Raw genomic sequence first — 19,882 nt, 5'->3', positions numbered from 1 at the left:
TCTTACCCACTCCACACTTACAATGATTACCTGGTAGCAAAAATCATATATTTTCTCAGCAGGAAAGAGCCAGGGCCTCTGGGAATCTGACTAAGATGGGCTTTATAGTGCAAAGGACGGAGACCAGAAGCAACTTTTGGCTTAGAATGCCCAGAAAAAATAGAACACAGGAATTTCCTGATTCAACCCAAATCATTGCCTCCATACTCCATATCATTTGGATGATACAAACAAAACATAAGCACAATCATGAAGAGAATTTCTAATAGGCTAAGTTCCTCTCCTAATTCAAAATTAATCACTTGGATTTTCACATTCTCCATCACTACTAGAACTTGTATTTAGTAAGTGCTTACTATGTGCCAAGCATTATTCTAAGGGCTGGGGATACAAAGAAAGATATAGGACCTGCCCTCAAGAAACTTACACTCTAATGAAGGACACACTAGGTACACACAAAACTTAAACAGAGTATAGGTAGCCAGCAGTCTTATAGCCCATACTACTCCTTCAGACTGCAAGATGGGTGGTGACTCAGCTCCTTTGGAGAAACTGAAGCAAACTGTTACAAATCTTCTCTTGTAGAGCCCAGTGACCAGTGGTCATTTCCTTTCTCCATAGTGTTATGAGTTGTCTCTTTGAGGTGGGGAGGTAACAAAGTTCCCTTCATGTTGGGACTGAGGCCAGTCTTGCCAACCGAGGGGAGAGCTGGTATGGCGGGTCATCCGGCGCTGAAGCCTGGGAGTTGGCCAGAACTCTTCATCTCCTCTGAGGACGGTGACCCCTTGTGCCTCCTCGCTTCTACTCTGACCTGCCATTTTGATTGGTGCATTTTTTGGTACAACAGGAAGTCATGTTCATGGCATACCCTACGCATGAGAAAGCGGGCGGAAATGGAGAACACTGGTAAAAATGAAGCCACAGGGCCTCGTAAATCCAAGGAGATTCTGGGCAGCAAAGTCTCAGTTAAAGTGAGTAAGGTATTTTGGAGCTGTGCCCTCCCAACCTCTCATCCTGCCTCTTCCACCCCCACAGCATTCTCACCAGTAAGTTTTGGGGAAGATTTTTTTTTCCTTCAAGTGGGAGACCAGTAGTTTGTTAGCAGGATTTTGCATGCAAGATCAATTTTTTTTTAATCTTTAATTTCTCCTGGCATCTTCAATGCAAGTAAGTACCCTTTAAAAAACTTTTCTCTTTGTTCCATACAGATGTTTTTAGCAAAGTTTTCTATAGCTTTAACTTATAGGAAATATAAGAAGTTCTATTCACTTGGAGTTGGCCAAGGAAAATATAGCAAGGTTAAAAGTGACTAGAATTTACAGGAGTGGGCAATGACCAAGGTTCTAAGCTACTAAGCTTCCCTATGGAGACTGAGGTTTTGATCGAGGTCTCCATACCAGGTTGGTTTAATTGCATTTAATTAATTTGTTTCCTCCAGAGTTCAGGAAGTCTCAACTTAATGGCAGACACTTTGCCTGTATCATTTTTCCATGAGTGTGTGGAGGGAGGGGAGATAAGTACAGAAATGCCACCAAATATGATCCTGTGCCAAGTTCTGCCCTGAATTTTAGAATCACTGATCTTAGGCTTCCTCAGACCGTGGCACTCTGCTAGCACAGCCTGGTGTGCTACACACTATGGCCTTTCTGCAGTAGCCAGTCATCAGCCAAGAAAAAAATTGTGGGTTTGCTTCTGTCTACATTTAATGTAAACCATAGCAGTCTGTGTTTTTTGGTTTTTTGGTTTTGCCTTCAGAAAATTTTTTAAAAATTAAGAAAGCTGGCCCAATCAGAACATGTTTTCCTGGTCCCACTTCTGACACTTTGTGACCTTTGGCAAGTCTCTTAATCTCTTGCTCTCAGCAATTTTCTTTTCTTTTTTTTTAATAGCCCTTACTTTCTGTCTTAGAATCAATACTTTGTATTAATCCCAAGGCAGAAGAACAGTAAGGACTAGGCAATTGGGGATAAGTGACTTGCCCAAAGTCACACAGGTAGGAAGTATCTGAGGCCTGCTTTGAACCCAGAATCCCATCTCTAGGCTTGGTTCTCAAACCACTGAACCACCTAGTTGCCCCCTCAGCAATTTTCTAAGATTATAAGTTGCAGAGAAAGTACCAACCTGCATTAGTAAAGAGAGTTACCTCACCTGGGAGCTCCTTATACTAATGAAATCACAGGCTCAATTCTTACCCTCTAATCTTGGGGAACCGAAAGTATTCTTTCCTTTTTGTTTAGAAACTCCAGCCTCCAAAGAGAAGACAACAATTCTAACTCTGTAGCAGCCATGTTCCATTCTGTTGCTTCCATTGCTAAATCAGACCAGACAGACCATTGCATAAAATCATAGCTGCCTCTGCTTTGGCAAAAGCATGCTGCTGCCCTTGGCAACTTGCTCGCCTTTTGAAGTATCTTTTTTTTGTTCCCTGTGCCAGTTTTCCATTTCCCATGCTCTCTGAAGTTCTCCTGCTCTGCTTAGGGTATGCTGCCTATGTTCTAACTTTGTTCTCTTTCTTCCCCTCCCTCATGCTGCCACACAAGGAGATGAACAGTTCCGAGGAGTCAGAGTGCGATGATCTTGACCCTAATACTAGCATGGAGGTAGAAGCAGCCATTGCTCTCCTATTTTCTACAATGAGAATTTTTTTTTTCTTATGTGTTCTCTAGCAGTAGCTCTAAACATGTGACTGACCAGCCAACAATTAACCATGAAGTACCAATTAAGTCCTGCCTCTGGGTATCCATTCCACATCCCAAGAAAACCATACACAACCTAGTATCAGTAGAAATCCCCCCAATAAAACTCCTACCCCCGGCAACTTTTGAAAAAGCCCTAGTATTTGAGAATGGTTGTTTATTGTGGGTTTCTCAGTTGGTTTGTATAGAGGTGGCTCCTCAAAAGAGACATGTTTCAAAAACTATTTGAAGATCACTTGAAATTCAGTCACCTCCCATAAAAACAACATTCTATGTATTCAGATGTATAACATAAAGGATGTTTCACTCATATGGAGTTGCCCAGTGGGAATAAAGCAAAGTCAGAAATGACCACATGTTGCAGAAGCAAGGAGTAGCTTTCCAATCTCCTCTCTAGAAATGAAAGCTTCTAGGGAAAAGGTTCTCAATCCAGACTGATTTAATGATATCTCATTTCTGTCCCCCAACATTCAATAGATATCACCTTCTCTTGTGTTCCTTTGTCCATGAATATGTGGAGGGAAGGAAAGTGGATACAGAGATAATACCCAATATACAACATTTATACCTCTGAGATTCAGTAATTCTATATAATAGTAATTAGCTTCTCAGCTGGTCCAAGAAAACTGCCTTATCCCACAATGGAACCAAAATTAATTCATACTTCCCCATTTAAGTTTTTTAATGTGATTGTCAAGTCTTCCTTCTCAAATACTATCCAACAGCACCCACCCATACATAAAAAATGGTTCTTGATGGTTACAAAGCTTTTTACACACATAATATATGACATTTAAAACATTCCCATGAGATAGATGGGAATAGGTATTATTAATTATCACCATCCTATAATGAGAAAACTAAGGTCCAAGAGGTTGTCCATTTCCTATGGTCATATGGCTATTAAGTAGCAAAGCCCGGACTAGAACCAAGATCTCCTAAGGCCAATGTCTTCCACCAGATTCTCATCCACTATGCCACAATCTTTTCTTCCTCTTATTGATCTTACTTCCCCTACTCTTCTAACAATTTTTCAGCTACTTTTATGGAGTAAATGGGTTTTCATGGAAAAGCCTAACATTATTTCTATAGGAACATTCACAAGCTGTGCAGTGAAGGAAAGAGAAGGGAATAGGATCATGATGGCACCAAGAATACCTCTTCCTCCCTTCTGTCACCCCCTTGCATAGTCTTCAGCAGAAAGAAGTTCAGTGGTTAGGGATGCATCTCTCAAATGATGTCCACAAGAATGCCTATCCATCAAAGTATGAAAATGCAATATAGTTCAGACAACATCTATCACTCTCTCAAGGTGACTAACAAAGACATGGGTGCCCACCCCTATCCCCTCTGCCATAAAGATTCATCTAATGAATTTCTAACTCCATCCCTCCCAGTGCCCAGCAGAAGTCAACAAACAGATGCTGCATATCAATCTGGGTTGGGATTGACAATCATGGCAAACATTATCCATTAGGATTAGGGGTTCTTAACTTTCTCACTGATGCCTATAGATCCTCTTCTCAGAATAATGTTTGAAGTGCACAAAAAAACCCATAGGATTATAAAAGGAAGCCAATCTTATTGAAACAAAGCTATCACATTTTTTTTAAGTTCCCAGTTTCTGGGTCCAAATATAGTCTTTATTCAGCCTTCTAAGCCCTTCAAACAGATTCTAATCCATTTCACCTTTCCAGTCTTCTTATATCTTATGTATCCCCCCATGATCTCCAATCCAATGACACTGGTCTTACTATTCCTTGAACAAGAACAAGATTTCTTTCCCTGACCTAAAGCATTGATTTCCTATCCACAGTGAAGCATAACTTGTAAGTCTACCTTTGGAAACTGGGGGGAAAAAAGCCCATACTTTTTTAAAGCTTTTGAAAATGTACTGAAAGCCTCTCACATAGATGAATGGCAAGTTTAGGCTAAATTTTTCCTGTGTTTGCTCTTTAATTCAATATGTCCCTAAAGATGACCTCCTGTATGACTCTGTCATGTAAATAATGCAAATTTTAGGCAGGGAGACATAAGAAAAGGTGAGTCATTCATCAGCTTCATGGAAGAAGCTAAGCAAATGGTCAGGGGAACCCATTGTGGTTGGGATCTCCTGAGGTCCTAGAAAAGTGATGCCACCTGAGTCTGAATGTTGCCATGCAGGTAAAATTGAAAGGGGGTTGATTATTCCGATGCTTCCCTAGGAGGAAATGGAAGAACTCTTTGTAACTTAGACATCAGAACCCACTTAGACAATGGCAAAGGAATGAATGATAGCATTAAGAACTGACTGTAGTAAAGCCAGCAGAAATGGAATAGATAGAAACTCCTGCCCTTTCCTTACTTGATCTAATTTCCTTCCATCTCATAGGACCAACAGGGTATTTGAAGGGCATTTGTGGTTTAGGAGAAAGGACATTGGGCAGGGAATTAGACAGACCTGGGGTTCCACCCCAGCTTTGCCACTTCCTTCCTCTGTGACCTTGAACTAGTGACAACTTCAGCTGAATGAGAATTATTAAGTGCCTACTCCAATATACCAGACATTGGATTTGGGTCCGGGGATACAAAAACTAAAGTAAAGCAGTGCTTACCCTTGAGAAGCATGTGTCCTAATGGAGGGAAACAACAGGTACTCCGCTAAGTCGTCGTGAGTAAGTCACTTCAATCTCCCTGCACCTCAGTGTCCTCATCGGTAAAATGAGAAGAAGTGGCTCCAAAGGTTCATTCTAGCTCTGGATTTTTGATCCTAAGTAAAAAGAAAATACATGCAAAGTAAATGCAAAAGGATTTGGTGGTAGATGAGAAAGATTACCAACAAATGGAGGATTCAGCCAAGGGCTTTTGTAGGAGAAAATACTGGACCTGAGCCTTGAAAGAAGCTAAGGGTGCCAACGAATAGAGTTAAGGAGAGGGCATTCCAGGCATAAGGCACTCCTGAGTGCAGTTCTGGTGGCAAGAGATGGAATGTTGGTGATGGGTTACAGTGAATCATCGAGTTTGAACAATGTAGTGTATGTGAGGAACAGGACTAGGACTATGAAATCAGTCTTGAAAGGTGGGTGAGAGTCAGGATCTGAAGGGCTTTAAATACCAAACAGAGGAATTTGGCTTTGATCCAAGAGGCAAGAGGGAGCCACTGAAGCTTAATGGCCTCAGTTTCTTCATCACTAAAATGGGCAAGATAAAAACCTGTTTTGCCTAAATAAATAACAGAGGAGTTGCACTTAGGTAAAGAAAGTCTCCTTACCTGAAAGTTCCATATATCAATAGAATTACAGGTCTTGTCCTTACTCCTATGGTTACTTATTATCATTTCTAATAATGAAAATGCAAAGTGAGGAAAGGGAAAGGAAATAAGCAATTCAATAGCACCTACTCTGTGCCAAGCACTTTACAGGTATTTCTTTATTTGATCCTCACAACAACCCTACAAGGTAGGTGCTATTATTACCTCCATTTTAGAGGTGAAGAAACTGAGGTCAACAAGGTTAAGTGACTTGCCCAAGGTTACACAACCATTAAGCAAGTGAGGCTGAATTTAAACTAAGTTTTTCCTGACTCCAGGATTGGCTAGAAGTAGACTTTGCCTCTGTTCATCCAGAGTGGGAGCGAAAAGTAAAGGGATCTGACAGATGGAAGGGGGAAGATGGCAAGGTAGACAGACCATTATCCCAGAAGCAAAGTTGGGACCAAGTCAAGATGGTCAAGTGGCACAACCACAGCTGCTTGCCTTGCCCTGGTACACCCACAGAGAGCACAAGAAGAAGCAGGTTGTGAGGGGGAAGTGAAGGGAAGAAGGTAGGAAGGTAGGAGGAATGGGAGAAAGGAGAGAGGAAGGTAGAGGAAGGGAAAGGAAGGTGGCAGTCCCAGCCCCCAGGGGGAAATTGACCAGAGCCCTCAAATGAATGATCAGAGAGCAACTTTAGGGTTTGAATGGCTAGGCTTTATTTTAACTAGAAAGGGAAGGTCTAGGGAAAACTAGGAGGTAGGAAGAGAAGGAAAAAGGCGCTGAGAGAGAGATCAGGGTCTCAGGGTAGAGAGCAGAGCTTCCAGCATAGAGAGCCCGCTTCCAAGGTCGAGAGAGTCCTAACACACCTCCAGGGTCAGAGAGAGAGAAAAGGCGCCAAACTTTCCCTTTTATACTTTCCCTGACACCTCCCCCAAAGGAAGTGGGAGTTGTCAGGGGAAGTTGTAGCAGAGAAAGTCCTGGGAGTTGTAGTCTCCCAGGGCTTACAATAATTCCAAATGACACAAGGTAGAAGGTATTGGGCAGATTGTTTCAAAAGCTAGTATCCAGGGGGCAGCTGGGTAGCTCAGTGGATTGAGAGCCAGGCCTAGAGACAGGAGGTCCTAGGTTCAAAGCCGGCCTCAGACACTTCCCAGCCGTGTGACCCTGGGCAGGTCACTTGACCCCCATTGCCTACCCTTACCAGTCTTCCACCTATAAGTCAATACACAGAAGTTAAGGGTTTAAAAAAAAATAAAAATAAAAATAAAAATAAGCTAGTATCCATGCACAATTTCCAAAATCCTCAGGGAAACACAAGATAGACAATTTCTACATGCTATAATGTAGTTAATTGGAAAGAGCCATCCAATGGTGAACCAGAATTCACATCTTACTGGGTCCCCCACTCCACTTTGGAAGTTCAATTCTGGTTCACAAGCATTTATTAAGGGGTATCAATAAATTGAAAGTCAGGCCTGGAGACAGGAGGTCCTGGGCTGAAATCTGGCCTCAGACACTTCCTAGCTGTGTGACCCTGGGCAAGTCACTTAACCCACATTGGCCAGCTCTTACCCCTCACCTGCTTGAAACTAACAATTAGGCTCTATTCTAAGACAGAAGGTAAAGGTTTAAAATAAAATTTTTTTTATTAAGCATCTATTGTATGCCAGAGCACTGATGAGACAAATGGCAAGAAATTAAGCTAATATATCTGGGCCTTCCTTCAGGAAAAAAAATCCTAGGTATATCTTGGGCTAATATACATTTGGTCCTCTCTCACATATCTTCCAAGTCTTATGTTTTCTGTGTAATGGGAGCTCACACAAAAAACGCCAGGAGAACCACCAGATCCTTAGTCATCAAAGTAAAGGCTTTTTTTTATTTTTAAATTTTTCAGTCTTTATTATTTTCAAACTATCGAAGCAAAGAAGACAAGAAAATGTGTTTGTATATCTTTGAAAGACTTTGGACAGCAAGGGTTGAAACTAAAGATTTTCAGATAAATGGAAATATTTAACTCAAACTTCAGATTCTTACTTGCTGTAAGACCCCCATGACAAGTCATTTAGCCTCTGCCCCAATTTCCTCAACTGTAAAATGAAGATAATTGCACCCACCTCCCAAGGTTGAGATAACTATAAAACACTTAACCCAGTGCCTCATACAGAATAGATGCTTAATAAATGTGTGTGATTTCATTCTCTGAATATTCCATTTAAAGTCCATACTCAGTTATGCACATGGTTTATATATTTCAGATCTCCAATGTCTACAACATTCCATACATGTCATCACTTTTTAGAATTTAATTGTGAAAACATGCATAGGGCTAGGAAGGAAAACCAGACTTACAAAATTTTAGTCTTTAGGTCCCATGTGGCCTCCAATAAACACATAAAGTGTAGAAATTCAGGGAATACAAAATGAGCTAGGATTTTTTAAAATCATTTATTAATATTCATTTTTAACATGGTTACATGATTCAAGCTCCTACTTTCCCCTTCACCCCCCGCTGTCCCCCCACCCATAGCCGACGCACATTTCCACTGGTTTTAACGTGTGTTCTTGTTCAAGACCTATTTCCATGAGCTAGGATTTTTTTATGGGGGTGGGGTGAGTTAGTAAAAATCCAATACTAACCCATGCAATACTAAAGAGGAAGTGGGTCCAAGGATCACTAAAAATGTCATCTTAAAATAAATTAAGGCAAGATTAAAAAGGTCTACCTGACCTCACCCTTCTTTCATCTTTTGCGACCAGTACTCATCAGACCAGGGATAAGTCCTTAGCAGTTTTCTCATGTACGTGCCAACCTTTCTTCTAGGCTTTCCCTAGAGACAGACTAGGGCTGGCTTTCAAATTTTTAAGAGTTCCCACTTTTAGAACACCTTAAGGCTTACAAGGAGCAGGTAGGTGGTACAGTAGATAGAATGCTGAGACTGGAAGACCTATGTTCAAATCCAGCCTAGAAACTAGCTGTGTGACCTTGGGCAAGTCACTTAACCCTGTTTACCTCAGTTTCCTCACCTGTAAAATGATCTAGAGGAGGAAATGGCCAACCACCCCAGTATCGTTGCCAAGAAAACACCAAATGGGGTCATGGAGAGAACAAAAAAGGTTTGCAAAGTACTTTTGCATGGCCACGTGCTTGAGAACTTAATGTGTTCCTTATTGACTTTCTTGTCTGGTCCTGCCTAAAAACTCCACTGCCTGCTCCCCTAATTGGCTCCTGCCTCTGCTCAGATTCCATGTTTCCCACTTAAGCCAAAGACATGAATCCTGAATTGGGCTTTGCTGACTTAAGTCCACTGGTGACCAGTCAATTGGTGTTGACTGATCAACAAACTAAGTCTAACAAGATGAAATATAATAGAACTAGTAGAAAGTCCTATATCTAAGTTTTTAAAAATAAGTTTCACACCTACAAGATGAAGGCAACATGACTATAGAATAATTCTTCAGAAAAAAGATCTGGTGGGTTTCATGGGCTGACATTTCAGTAAGGTCCAATAAGGTGTGCTAGGTGCACAGTGGCGAGACTGGGGGGACTTAGAATCAGGAAGATCAAATCCGAAGCCTCAGAACCTTATTAGCTATGGGACCCTGCACAAGTCACAGTCTCTCTGGGACTCAGTTTCTTAATCTATAAACAAGATATAATAGTGCCTTTCTCATAGAGGTGTTGTGAGAATCAAATAAGTTAACATATGTAAAGCAAATCACAAACTTTAAAGCACTATATAAATGCTAACTGTATATATAGCTATATTGTGACACTGGAAGAGTCACTTAAACCCCATTGCCTAGCCCTTACTGCTCTTCTGCCTTAAAACCAATACTTAGTGTTGATTTCAAGATGGAAGATGTAAGGGTTTAAAATTTTTTTATTAATTGCCTACTATGTATCAGTCACCATGCTAAATGCTGAGGATATAAAGGCAAAAGACAATCCCTGCTCTCAAGAAGCTCCCAGACTGATGAGAGCAAAGAATACTATCTTTCACATTAGCTTATTTACAGTTTTATTTGGGGTTTTTGCTGTTATATGAGTATTCTCTTATAACAATGACCAATATGGAGGCATGTTTTGCATGATAATGCATGTTTAAACAGATTAAGTTGCTTACCATCTCTGGGGGGGCGGGGAAGGAAAGGAGAGAGGGAGACAATTTAGATCTTATAATTTCAGAAAACATATTTGAAAATTGTTATTACATGGAATTGGGAAAATAAAATATCTTTGAATAAAAGAAGACATGAAAACAGCTTGGTATAAACAAGATATTTGCAGAAAATTGGATATAATCAACAGAGGAAAGGCGCTAGAATTAAGGGGCAATCAAAAAAGGCTTCCTGTAGAAGATGGGATTTTATCTGGGACCTGAAAGAAGCCAGAGAAGCCAGGAGATGAAAAGAGAGGGAATTCCAAATATAGGTGACAGCTAGTTAAAAATGTCTGAAGTAGGGAGATAGTGTCTTATTAGATGAACAAGAAGGAAGTCATTGTTTTTGGATCACAGAACAAGTAGAGGAAATAAGATGTAAGAAGATCAGAAAAGCAGGAAGGAACCAAAAGGCTTTGAATGCCAAACATAGCATTTTATAAGTCATCCTGGAGTTAATAGGTTATCATTGGAGTTTACTTGAGTAGTGAGGTGTCACGGTCAGACTTTTACATTGGGAATATCACTTTGACTAAGTGGAGGATGGACTGGAATAGGGAGATTTGAGGTAGGCTATTGCAATGTCCAAGCATAAGATGATGAAGGGCTTAAACTAGGGAGGTGGCAGTATTAGAGGAAAGAAGGGTGCATGTATGAGAGGTGTTACAAAGGTAAAATTGGCAGGATTTGACAATAGATTGGATATGGGGATGGAGGAGAACAAAGCATTGAGAATGACACCTTGATTATGAACAAATTTTCTGGGAAGGTGGTGGTACCCTCAACAGAAAAAAGGATATTAAGAAGATGGAAAGGTTTTAGGGAAAAACATGAGATCTGTTTTGGTTATGTTGAGTTTAAATTACCCATGAAACACCCAGTTCAATATGTCTACTAGGACATCTATTATAGACAGTCTTCTTGAGGAGTTTAGCCACAAAGAGAAGAAAGATATGGAATTATAGCAAGTGAGGATGGATGCATAAAGGGCAGATATTTTTGAGCTTGGGGGGGCACATGGGGATATTTGTAGGCAATAAGGAAGCAGTTAGCAAATAGGGAGAGATTGAAGATAAGTGAAAGAGTAGAGATGATAAAAGGGACAATCTATTGGAGAAGAAGGGATTGAATGGCATCACTTGTGTATGTAGAGGGTTGGCAAGAAGAAAGGTCACCTCTTCATGTGCGACAAGGATGAAGGAGAGTGGTAGAAAGCATCTGACTGATATGAGATGAGGAGGAGAGAAGAAGGAACTCTCAACAAATCCTTCATTTTCCCCCATAAAATATCAGGCAAAGTCCTTGACTGAGAAGGTGAGGTCCAGGGGGAGGTTTGAAAAAGGAAGAAAAGTTTTGGAAAAGCCACTGTGAAGATTGGGATAATGTGCACATTAGAAAGATGTAAAAAAAAAATAGCTAGAAGCAGTGAGTGTCCAAGTGAGGTTATGCAACAGATTTATTTTATTTGTTGTGTTTTGTTTTTTAAGTCCTTACCTTCTGTTTTAATATCAATTCTAAGACATAAAAGGGGCAAAAGGGTTAAGTGACTTGCCCAGGGTCACACAGCTAGGAAGTATCTGAGGTCAGATTTGAACCCAGGTCTTCCCAACTCCAGGCCTTGGCACTCTATCCACCATGCTACCTAATTGTGCCTATAACATAAATTTCTAATGGACCTAGTTAAGAGTTGCGTGATTTTTCTCCGGCTTCATTCAGTCACAAGAATATATGAACAAAGGTTGGTAGATAGCGTGAGTGACCCAAGACTGAGGCTTGGCAGGGCAAAAATGATGATATGATAAGGGAGAAGAGATGACAGTTGAGAGTTGAACAGGTTGAGGAGGGCAACCACAATGATAAATCATGTTGTATGAGGATCAGCTGAACTAAGAATGTGTAGTGGCCTGTAAAAGGGAAGGCTTCAGGGGAACATGATTATATGTTCAAGCATCTGAAGGACTAGCATTCAGGAAAGGCATCCAACCATTTCTGCCTGGGTTCAGAGAGCTGAACTAGCAGAGGAAAAAGGAAGATTTTAGGACAGTGAAAGGAAAAAATTTCTAAGTTATTCAAAACCAGGAAGGGCTGCTTCAAGAAGCAGTGGGCTCCCTTCCATTTGTGGTCTTGATACAAAGGTTGGAGGGTCTTTCATAAGTGATATTGTAGATGGATTCTTGCTCAGATGTGAGTTAGACTAAATGGCCTCTGAGGTCCCTTCCCAATTTGAGATTCTGTAATTCTGACCCTGGCAGCATATTTCTTTCCAAAAGTTTGCTTTTCTCTGGTGTCCTGCCTTAGAACCTTAACATTATCCCACCCCTTTTTTTAATCCTTGCCTTCTGTCTTAGTATGAATTCTAAGACAGAATAGTGGCAAAGCCCAGGCCAAAAAGGGGTTAGGTGACTTGCCCAGGGTCACATAGCTGGGAAGTATCTGAGGCCAGATTTGAACCCTAGAACTCCTGTCTCCAGGCCTGGCTTTCTATCCACTATACTACCTAGCTGCCCTCCTTAATATTATCTTAATGGTGAAACTTTTAAAATCTTAAAATAAAATCAACATAATTCATTTTAACTTTAAGAAAAAGCATATTTCCCATACTACTCATAGGAAAGGATTCAAACCATTCCCTAATGATGGCATACATCAAATCACAATAGTCAAATAATAGTCATCTAGTATATATTAAACACTGACTGTGTGCCATGTACTGTGCCAAGTGCTGGGGATACAAAGAAAGACAGAAGACAGGCTAGGCTCTCAGAGAGCTCACATTCTGATGGAGGGACCATATGCAAATGACTTTATATGAGCAAGATCTAGGCAGAATAAATTGAAGACAATAACAAAAGGAAGGTTCTAGGCCGGGAATGGCAAACCTACGACACACATGTCATCACTGACATGCATAGCCATTTTCGATGACATGTGGCCGCATACAGAGAAGTATGGAGCTGCATGCCAAGGATGAAACATTTACTGTAGTGTAGACACTCTGTGCTCTATAGATGACAATTCTACCTATATTAATTTACCTATTTTGGTTTGTTAAATAGTTATATATTACAATTATACATTTTTGTTATTTAAACTATAAATATTGAGAAATTATAGTTTTTTCCTCAAAGCAACACACCACCTGAGTTATACTCGTTTTTTTGGGCAAATTTTGGCAAATTTTGACACACCAAGCTCAAAAGGTTGCCCATCACTGTTCTAGGCTTAAAAGAGATCAGTAAAGTCTTCTGGTAGAAGGTAGGACTTAGGCATTTTATAAAGTTTAGAAAAATACTATTATAGAATCGCAGATTTAGGGACCTCTTCATTTATCTAATCTGTTTCATATTCAAATAAGAATCCTCTCTAAAAGTAGGATAATGGATTGAGAATTGGAAGGATCTTAGATAACATCAAGGCCAACCCTTTAATTTTACAGATGAGGAAACTGAGACCCAGAGAGATGAAGGAACTTGCTCAGGGTCATATGCATATTATGTCAAAAGAAGGACTGGAATCTGGGTCTTCCTGACTCCAAGCCCAGGACTCTCCCCACTGGGTGATTCTGCTTCATTTACATCCCTGACAAGAGGTCATTCTGACTCTACTTGAAGACCTGGAATATTGAGAAGCTCACTACTTCCAAAGCATTCTATTCATTCAAGTTTTGAAAAGTTCCTCTCCCTGCAAATGAATTCAAACATCCTCTTTTGAGTTTGAACTATTTCCTTATGTTGAGCCTCTGTCACTCCCAGCTTCTTGTCAGAACAAGTTTAATGATAATCTTCCACATGGCAGCCCTTATCAACCCTGAGAAAAAGTCAAAGGAACATCATTGCCTCCATGAGATGAAGACATTGAGCCTCAGAGATCAGAAGTGCCTCATGGGTTCTCTGAACTCAGCCTATCTCCTGCCTTCCCTTCCCTTAAGGCTGTCCTACATACCTGAAAAGTGCTTCCTCATCCCTCAATTCTAAAAAATTTTTAGATTTCTTCAAACTTAAACTAGGTGACACAGTGGAGAGAGCACTGGGCATGGAATCAGGAAGATTCATCTTCCTGAGTTCAAATCCAGCTTAAGACACTTACTAGCTGTGTGACCCTGGGTAAGCTACTTAACCATGTCTGCCTCAGTTTCCTCATCTATAAAATGAGCTAGAGAAGGAAATAGCAAGCCACTCCAGCATCTTTGCAAAGAAAATCCCAAATGGGGTCATGAAGAAACAAATATAACTGAAAAAAAGGACTCAACTAAGCAGCTAATTAATGGCTGAAGAGGACTAGAATACTGGTCTCCTGGGTCTCATTTCAGCACTTATCTCTACAGCAAAGGCGTCAGATACATCATATCTGAACCACAATATACCCACTACCTGAACCAAATTAAAATTCCATTAGAAAATAGTTAACAAAATAAAGATAAAATAAAATAGGTCATAAATAGCATCATATGTAAAAACTAATTCAATATGCAATCCACAGAGACCTTATGTGCCTTTCAGTGGCCCTTGTTTAAATTTGAGTTAGATATCATTAAGCTCCATCATACTAAGCATGTCATTAAATTAAAATATAATGGGATAATAGGGGCAGCTAGGTGGCATAGTGGATAGAGTACCAGGCCCAGAAACAAAAGGACCTAAGTTCAAATCTGGCCTTAAACTCTTACTAGCTGTGTGACCCTATGTAAGGCACTTAATCCTGTTTGTCTCACTTTTCTCACCTATAAAATGAGCAGGAGAAGGAAATGGCAAACCACTCCAGTATCTTTGCCAAAAAAAACCTCAAATGGTATCACAGAGAGTCAGACAGGATCCCCCAAAAAAGGGGGTAGGGGATAATAAGGTGTTTACATCAAGATGCCACTTCCTGACACAAGGGAAGGAAATGTATTAGCCCCTAGTCCCATTTCAGTGCCCTACAAGAGTGACTAACCTTAATCTTACAGTGAAGAAAATTGTCTGTGACACCAATCCAGGTGTTTCCAAGATGTGTATACATAGTTTCTATAGGCATAAAAGGCATACCAAATATTGTCTTTCAATTTACCAGCTTAATATAAGCTGAAATCAAAAGAATTCTAGATCCTTGTGATAAGCTAGAATGCCTACAGAAGATGGAGTCTGAAGGTGCTGGACTGGAAAGCTGCCAAGTAAGGATTGGTTAAATGACTTGGGGATGTTTTTCCTGGAGAAGAAGAGGCTTAAGGGGATATAAGATCACTGTCCTTAGCTTTGGAGAGACTGTGTCATGTGGAAGAAGGATTAGACTTGTTTTGCTCAGCCCCAGAGGGCAGAAACTTAGATTTGTTGGTATCAAAAGGGGGGGAATGCAAAACTGCAAAAAAGTCAGTTAGTTATTTTGCTCAATATAAGGTCAAACTTTCTAGTAGTTAGAACTCTCCAAGAGTGGGATGGGCTGGCTGAGAAGACAGGAAGTTTCTCCATTTTTGAAGTCTTGATTTCTACTGAGGTATAGAATTGACTAAATGAGCAATAGTGTGAGGGTGAAGGAGGAGAGATTGTAGCAGGAATCATCATCTGTCTCACTGTCTAGCCGGGTTACCCTGAGCAGGTCCACTTCTCTGGGTCTCAATTCCTCACATGTAAAATGGCCTGGGAGTTTACTGAAAATAGAGCCTATCTTTTGCCTTTATCACCCCAGTGGTCAGTACAATGCCTGATAAGCATTCTTGTTGAGTAGTTTTCAGTTGTGTCTGTCTCTTTGTGACCCCATTTGGGGTTTTCTTGGCAAAGATCTGGAGTGATTTGCCATTTCCTTCTCCAGCTCACTTTATAGATAAAGAAACTGAGGGAGACAGGGTTAAGTGACTTGTCAAGGTCACACAGCTAATAAATATCTAAGGCCAGATTTGAATTCACAAAGATGTGTCTTCCTTACTCCAAGTCTGGCACTCTGTCTACTGAGCCACCTAGTTGCCATATAAATACCAAAACATAGTAGGCATTTAATAAAGTGCTTGCTGACTATTGAATAAATATTCCCAATCCTAAATTCTATAACCTCTGATAACAGTTTCTGATTCAGAGATTCTATAAAGTTATTGGAGGACAATCACCCAGGAACACAAACTCTGACATTCTTAACCCTTTCCTTCCCCTCACCCTGCAGATCCAATCATATGCCAAGTCTTCCTGACTCCCAGCCCAGCACTTTATCCACTGTGTCACCCTGATGCCCCATATCCCCAGTAGCTTGCTTATAAATCATAGATCTAGATCGGAAACAATCTCAGAAGCCATCTAGTCCAACTTTTCTCATTTTACAAATGAGGAAACTGAGGCCCAGGGAAACTGAATGACTTGCCCAAGACCATGTAGGTGGTCCTCATCTGATCTAGGTTCTCTGAGTATTGAGCCAGCATTCTTTTCACTGTATTCTGTACCTTCCTCTGAGTTAACTTTCCTTTTGCTGTCTTTTATGCTACATGTAGATGTTTGTGTATTACTTCTCTATGTTAGAAAGTAAGCTTCCTGAGGGCAAGGACTGTTATGCAGTTCCTTTTCTTTGTATCTGTAGGGCCAAGCACATTGCTAAGCACATAATCAATGTTGACTGAGCAGTTCCCATGGTAGGCACTTAATGATATGGGTTAGTTTGACCTGGATTGAATTGGACATGACAGAACTTAGAGCTGGGGGCGGGGGGCTTTAGTGGCCATCAAATGCAACCCCCTCATTGTATATATATGGAAACTAGAGTATAGAGAGCTAATGTGGCATCCATGATCACTCAGTGTCAGAGATAAGGTTTGAATGTAGGCTTTACTGATGGGGCAGCAAAATGTCACAGTGGATAGAGCATCTAGCCTGGAGTCAGGAAGACCTGAGTTAAAAATCTTACCTCAGATATGTACTAGATGTGTGACTCTGGGCAAGTCACTTAACCCTATCTGCCTCAGTTTCCTTATCTGTCAAATGAGCTGGAAAAGGAAATGGTTAACCACTACATTATCATTGCCAAGAAATCCCAAATGGGGTCACAAAGAGTCAGACATGACTGAAATGACTAAATAACAACAACAATTTCCTGCCTCTGTGACTCTAAGTCCAGGGCCCTACCCACAACCCTATATTACCTCTGGAAAAAAAAGGCAACCCCCCCCCAATAACTTTATAATCTTCTTGGATAGTGTTTCCAAATGGGAAAGATAATATAGAAGGAAATATTAAAACTCATAAAGCTCTAGCCCAAATCACAAATCTATGACATACTGAAATAAATACAGGATACTTCCTGCCCATCCCAGCCTCCCCTAGAGCAGAAAACAGGTCCAGGGAAGCCAAGCATGTTTTGGAGGAGAAAGAAAACATTAGCTATCGGGAGACCTTCTGCCACTCAGGCTGTGTAAACAATGAAACTAAAAACTGAACAGGAATAGGAGTGGGTCTCTCCTCTCCTCTCCCTATGCTCTGAAAACTGGCTTATGTGGACCAGGGTGTGGGCAAGCAGGGTTCTGGGGAAAGATGAGATGGATGTCAGCTCCCAGCCAGGAGAAAGGCTTTAGTTTCCAGAGCTGACCTCCCTCTCAATCTCCTTCTCTCTCTGCAAAATAACGAGTCTCCAATTCTTCTCCCACCTCACTACCACAATATCTCTTCCCAGTAAAGGGACAGGAAAACCAGCCTGCCCTTCCTTCCCCCATAGCCTCCTTTGACTGTTACGCCCCAGGTTTAAGCTTGAAAAACTCCTCTGGCTTTTTCAAACCATCAAGAAGCAACAGAACCAGGCAGACTCAAGTGGCAGATCTTTCCATGGATATCTGCATTGTAGAACTGCAAACTGACCTCTTGTGGAGAGGGAAGGAGAAGCAGCACATTCTTCTCATTTTCCTTTTTACAAGTATTTTCTTTGTAACCTATCTGCTGAGTTTGGCTGGCCATGCCCTGCATGCCAACTGCTGTGTATTCAGCCATGGCAAAGAAAAAGAAAACAGAAGGAGAGTGTGCCAAGGAGTACCTCATCTTCTACTGGAAAAATGGAATCCTAGAATTGGAAAAGAACATTTAAAATTAACCATCTCCCCCATTTTATAGATGATGAAACAGTCCCACAGAATCAGGCACTTATTTGAAGTCACAGAGGTAGCAAGTACCAGAGCTGGGAATTGAATTCAGATCTTCTGCCTTCAAACTTAGTGTGTGTATTAGCATAGTCATCATGTCTAATGTTTTCCTTGTTCTCTTCATTTTGCACCAGTTTCTGTATCCTCCAATACTTCCTTGGATTCCTCATATCCATCAAGAAATACTTAATCACATATATTTACTCATGCAAAGTTTAGCCTAGGATTCTACTGTCCCTCTCCAGAGAGCTAATTTTTCAGTAGCTTCACATAAGCCAGTTTTCAGAACACAGGGAGAGGAGAGGAGAGAAGATTCACAATTTTTCACATGGAAGAGCACGGATGGGTCCAGCAACTCTTTCTCACCCATTGGATATCCATTATTTCCTCTTTCACAATAATTCACATATAGCTTTCTTCATCATCCTAAAAGTTTTTTAAATCATTTCTGCTACTGAAACCAATGGCGTTGTCCAAAAATCCTGGGTTGGGCATGTCATGGCAGGGATCTAGAGACAATAGAGAGTACTTTGCAGCTGGGCCTAGAAGCCAACCAAGATCCAAGAAATGCTTTTTTCTTTTTTTCTCAGAATATTTCATAAGGATAACCCCTAGAACTAGACTCAATCTCTTGTTTCTGAAAGTAACACTGATATGACAGAGATTTCTGTTGTATGTGCAGTCATGGGGTCATCAGATCATAGATTTGGAGTCAGAAGGAACTTTAGAGACCATTTAGCTAAACCTGCTACGGATAGAAAATTTGAGGTCTGCACAGGTGAACAACTTGCTTGGGGTAATAGAGGTAACATGTGGTGGAACCAGTTATAGACCCCATTCTCTAGCAGCAAATCAAGATGCTCATTTCAAGAAGTCTTTGCAAACATTTTCACAGAGAAGTAATGAGAGGCAACCTGATCATAAGGGATAAAGAACTAGCCTGGGATCCAGGAAGGTTCAAGACCCACCTCTGTCACATACCAACTATGTGGTTCTGGGTAAATTCTTAACCTCCCAGTGCCTGGTGCAACTCTCTAAGATGATGATCTATAGAAAAATTATTTGCACCTACTATATACCAAATACTGCATGAAGCCCTAGGAATACAAAAAAGGCAAGAGACAGACAGATCCTGCTCTCAGGGAGCTCACAGCCCAGAGGACAAGACTTTTCTGCACTTCTCCATCATGCCCCCAAGAATCCCTGGAACTCACACCTCATCAGCACCCTCTGACCCTGAGGCTCTTCCTTCTCTCTGATTGGAGGAGGGAGAGACTCTAAGGGGAGGATCCCACCCTGCACTCCTCTGGATTCTCCATCATACCCCCATATCAGTGACATTCAAGCCTTCCCCTCCTCTAGCACTCCCCATCCCTCTACCATTCAACTATCTGTGTTATCTTCTCCCATTAGACTGTAAGCTCCTTGAGGGCAGGAACTGTCTTTTATCTCTCTTTGTATCCCCACCACTTGCACAGTGCTTGGCACATAGCAGGTGCTTAATAAATGTTTATTAACTCACTGACTGCTGGGGGAGACAATATGGAAGTAACTATGTATGAAAGAAAAAAAGGAGGAGAAAGAAACAAAGAAACTTCCTAAAGTTCTTTCTAACTTCAAAGATGGTAGGAAGGAAGGAAGGAAGGAAGGAAGGAAGGAAGGAAGGAAGGAAGGAAGGAAGGAAGGAAGGAAGGAAGGAAGGAAGGAA

At 40.9% G+C, this 19,882-nt stretch overlaps 1 protein-coding gene across 2 annotated transcripts in view; it reads left to right on the top strand.

Annotated features, from left to right (window-relative positions):
- The window catches only part of LOC123242351 (kalirin), a 188,211-nt gene that overhangs the window by 125,094 nt on the left and 43,235 nt on the right, over positions 1–19,882 (top strand). For both annotated transcript variants that reach the window (XM_044670032.1, XM_044670033.1), the window contains 2 exons: positions 848–971; positions 2,541–2,600. In XM_044670032.1, the coding sequence (XP_044525967.1) occupies positions 848–971; positions 2,541–2,600 (184 nt within the window). The remainder of the gene's footprint in view (positions 1–847; positions 972–2,540; positions 2,601–19,882) is intronic.

The sequence above is a fragment of the Gracilinanus agilis genome, chromosome 3, assembly GCF_016433145.1.
Source record: "Gracilinanus agilis isolate LMUSP501 chromosome 3, AgileGrace, whole genome shotgun sequence".
In the NCBI taxonomy this organism is placed as follows: Eukaryota; Metazoa; Chordata; class Mammalia; order Didelphimorphia; family Didelphidae; genus Gracilinanus; species Gracilinanus agilis.
The sequence above is the reverse complement of the archived record's forward strand: the minus strand, read 5'-3'. Positions and strand labels throughout refer to the sequence as shown.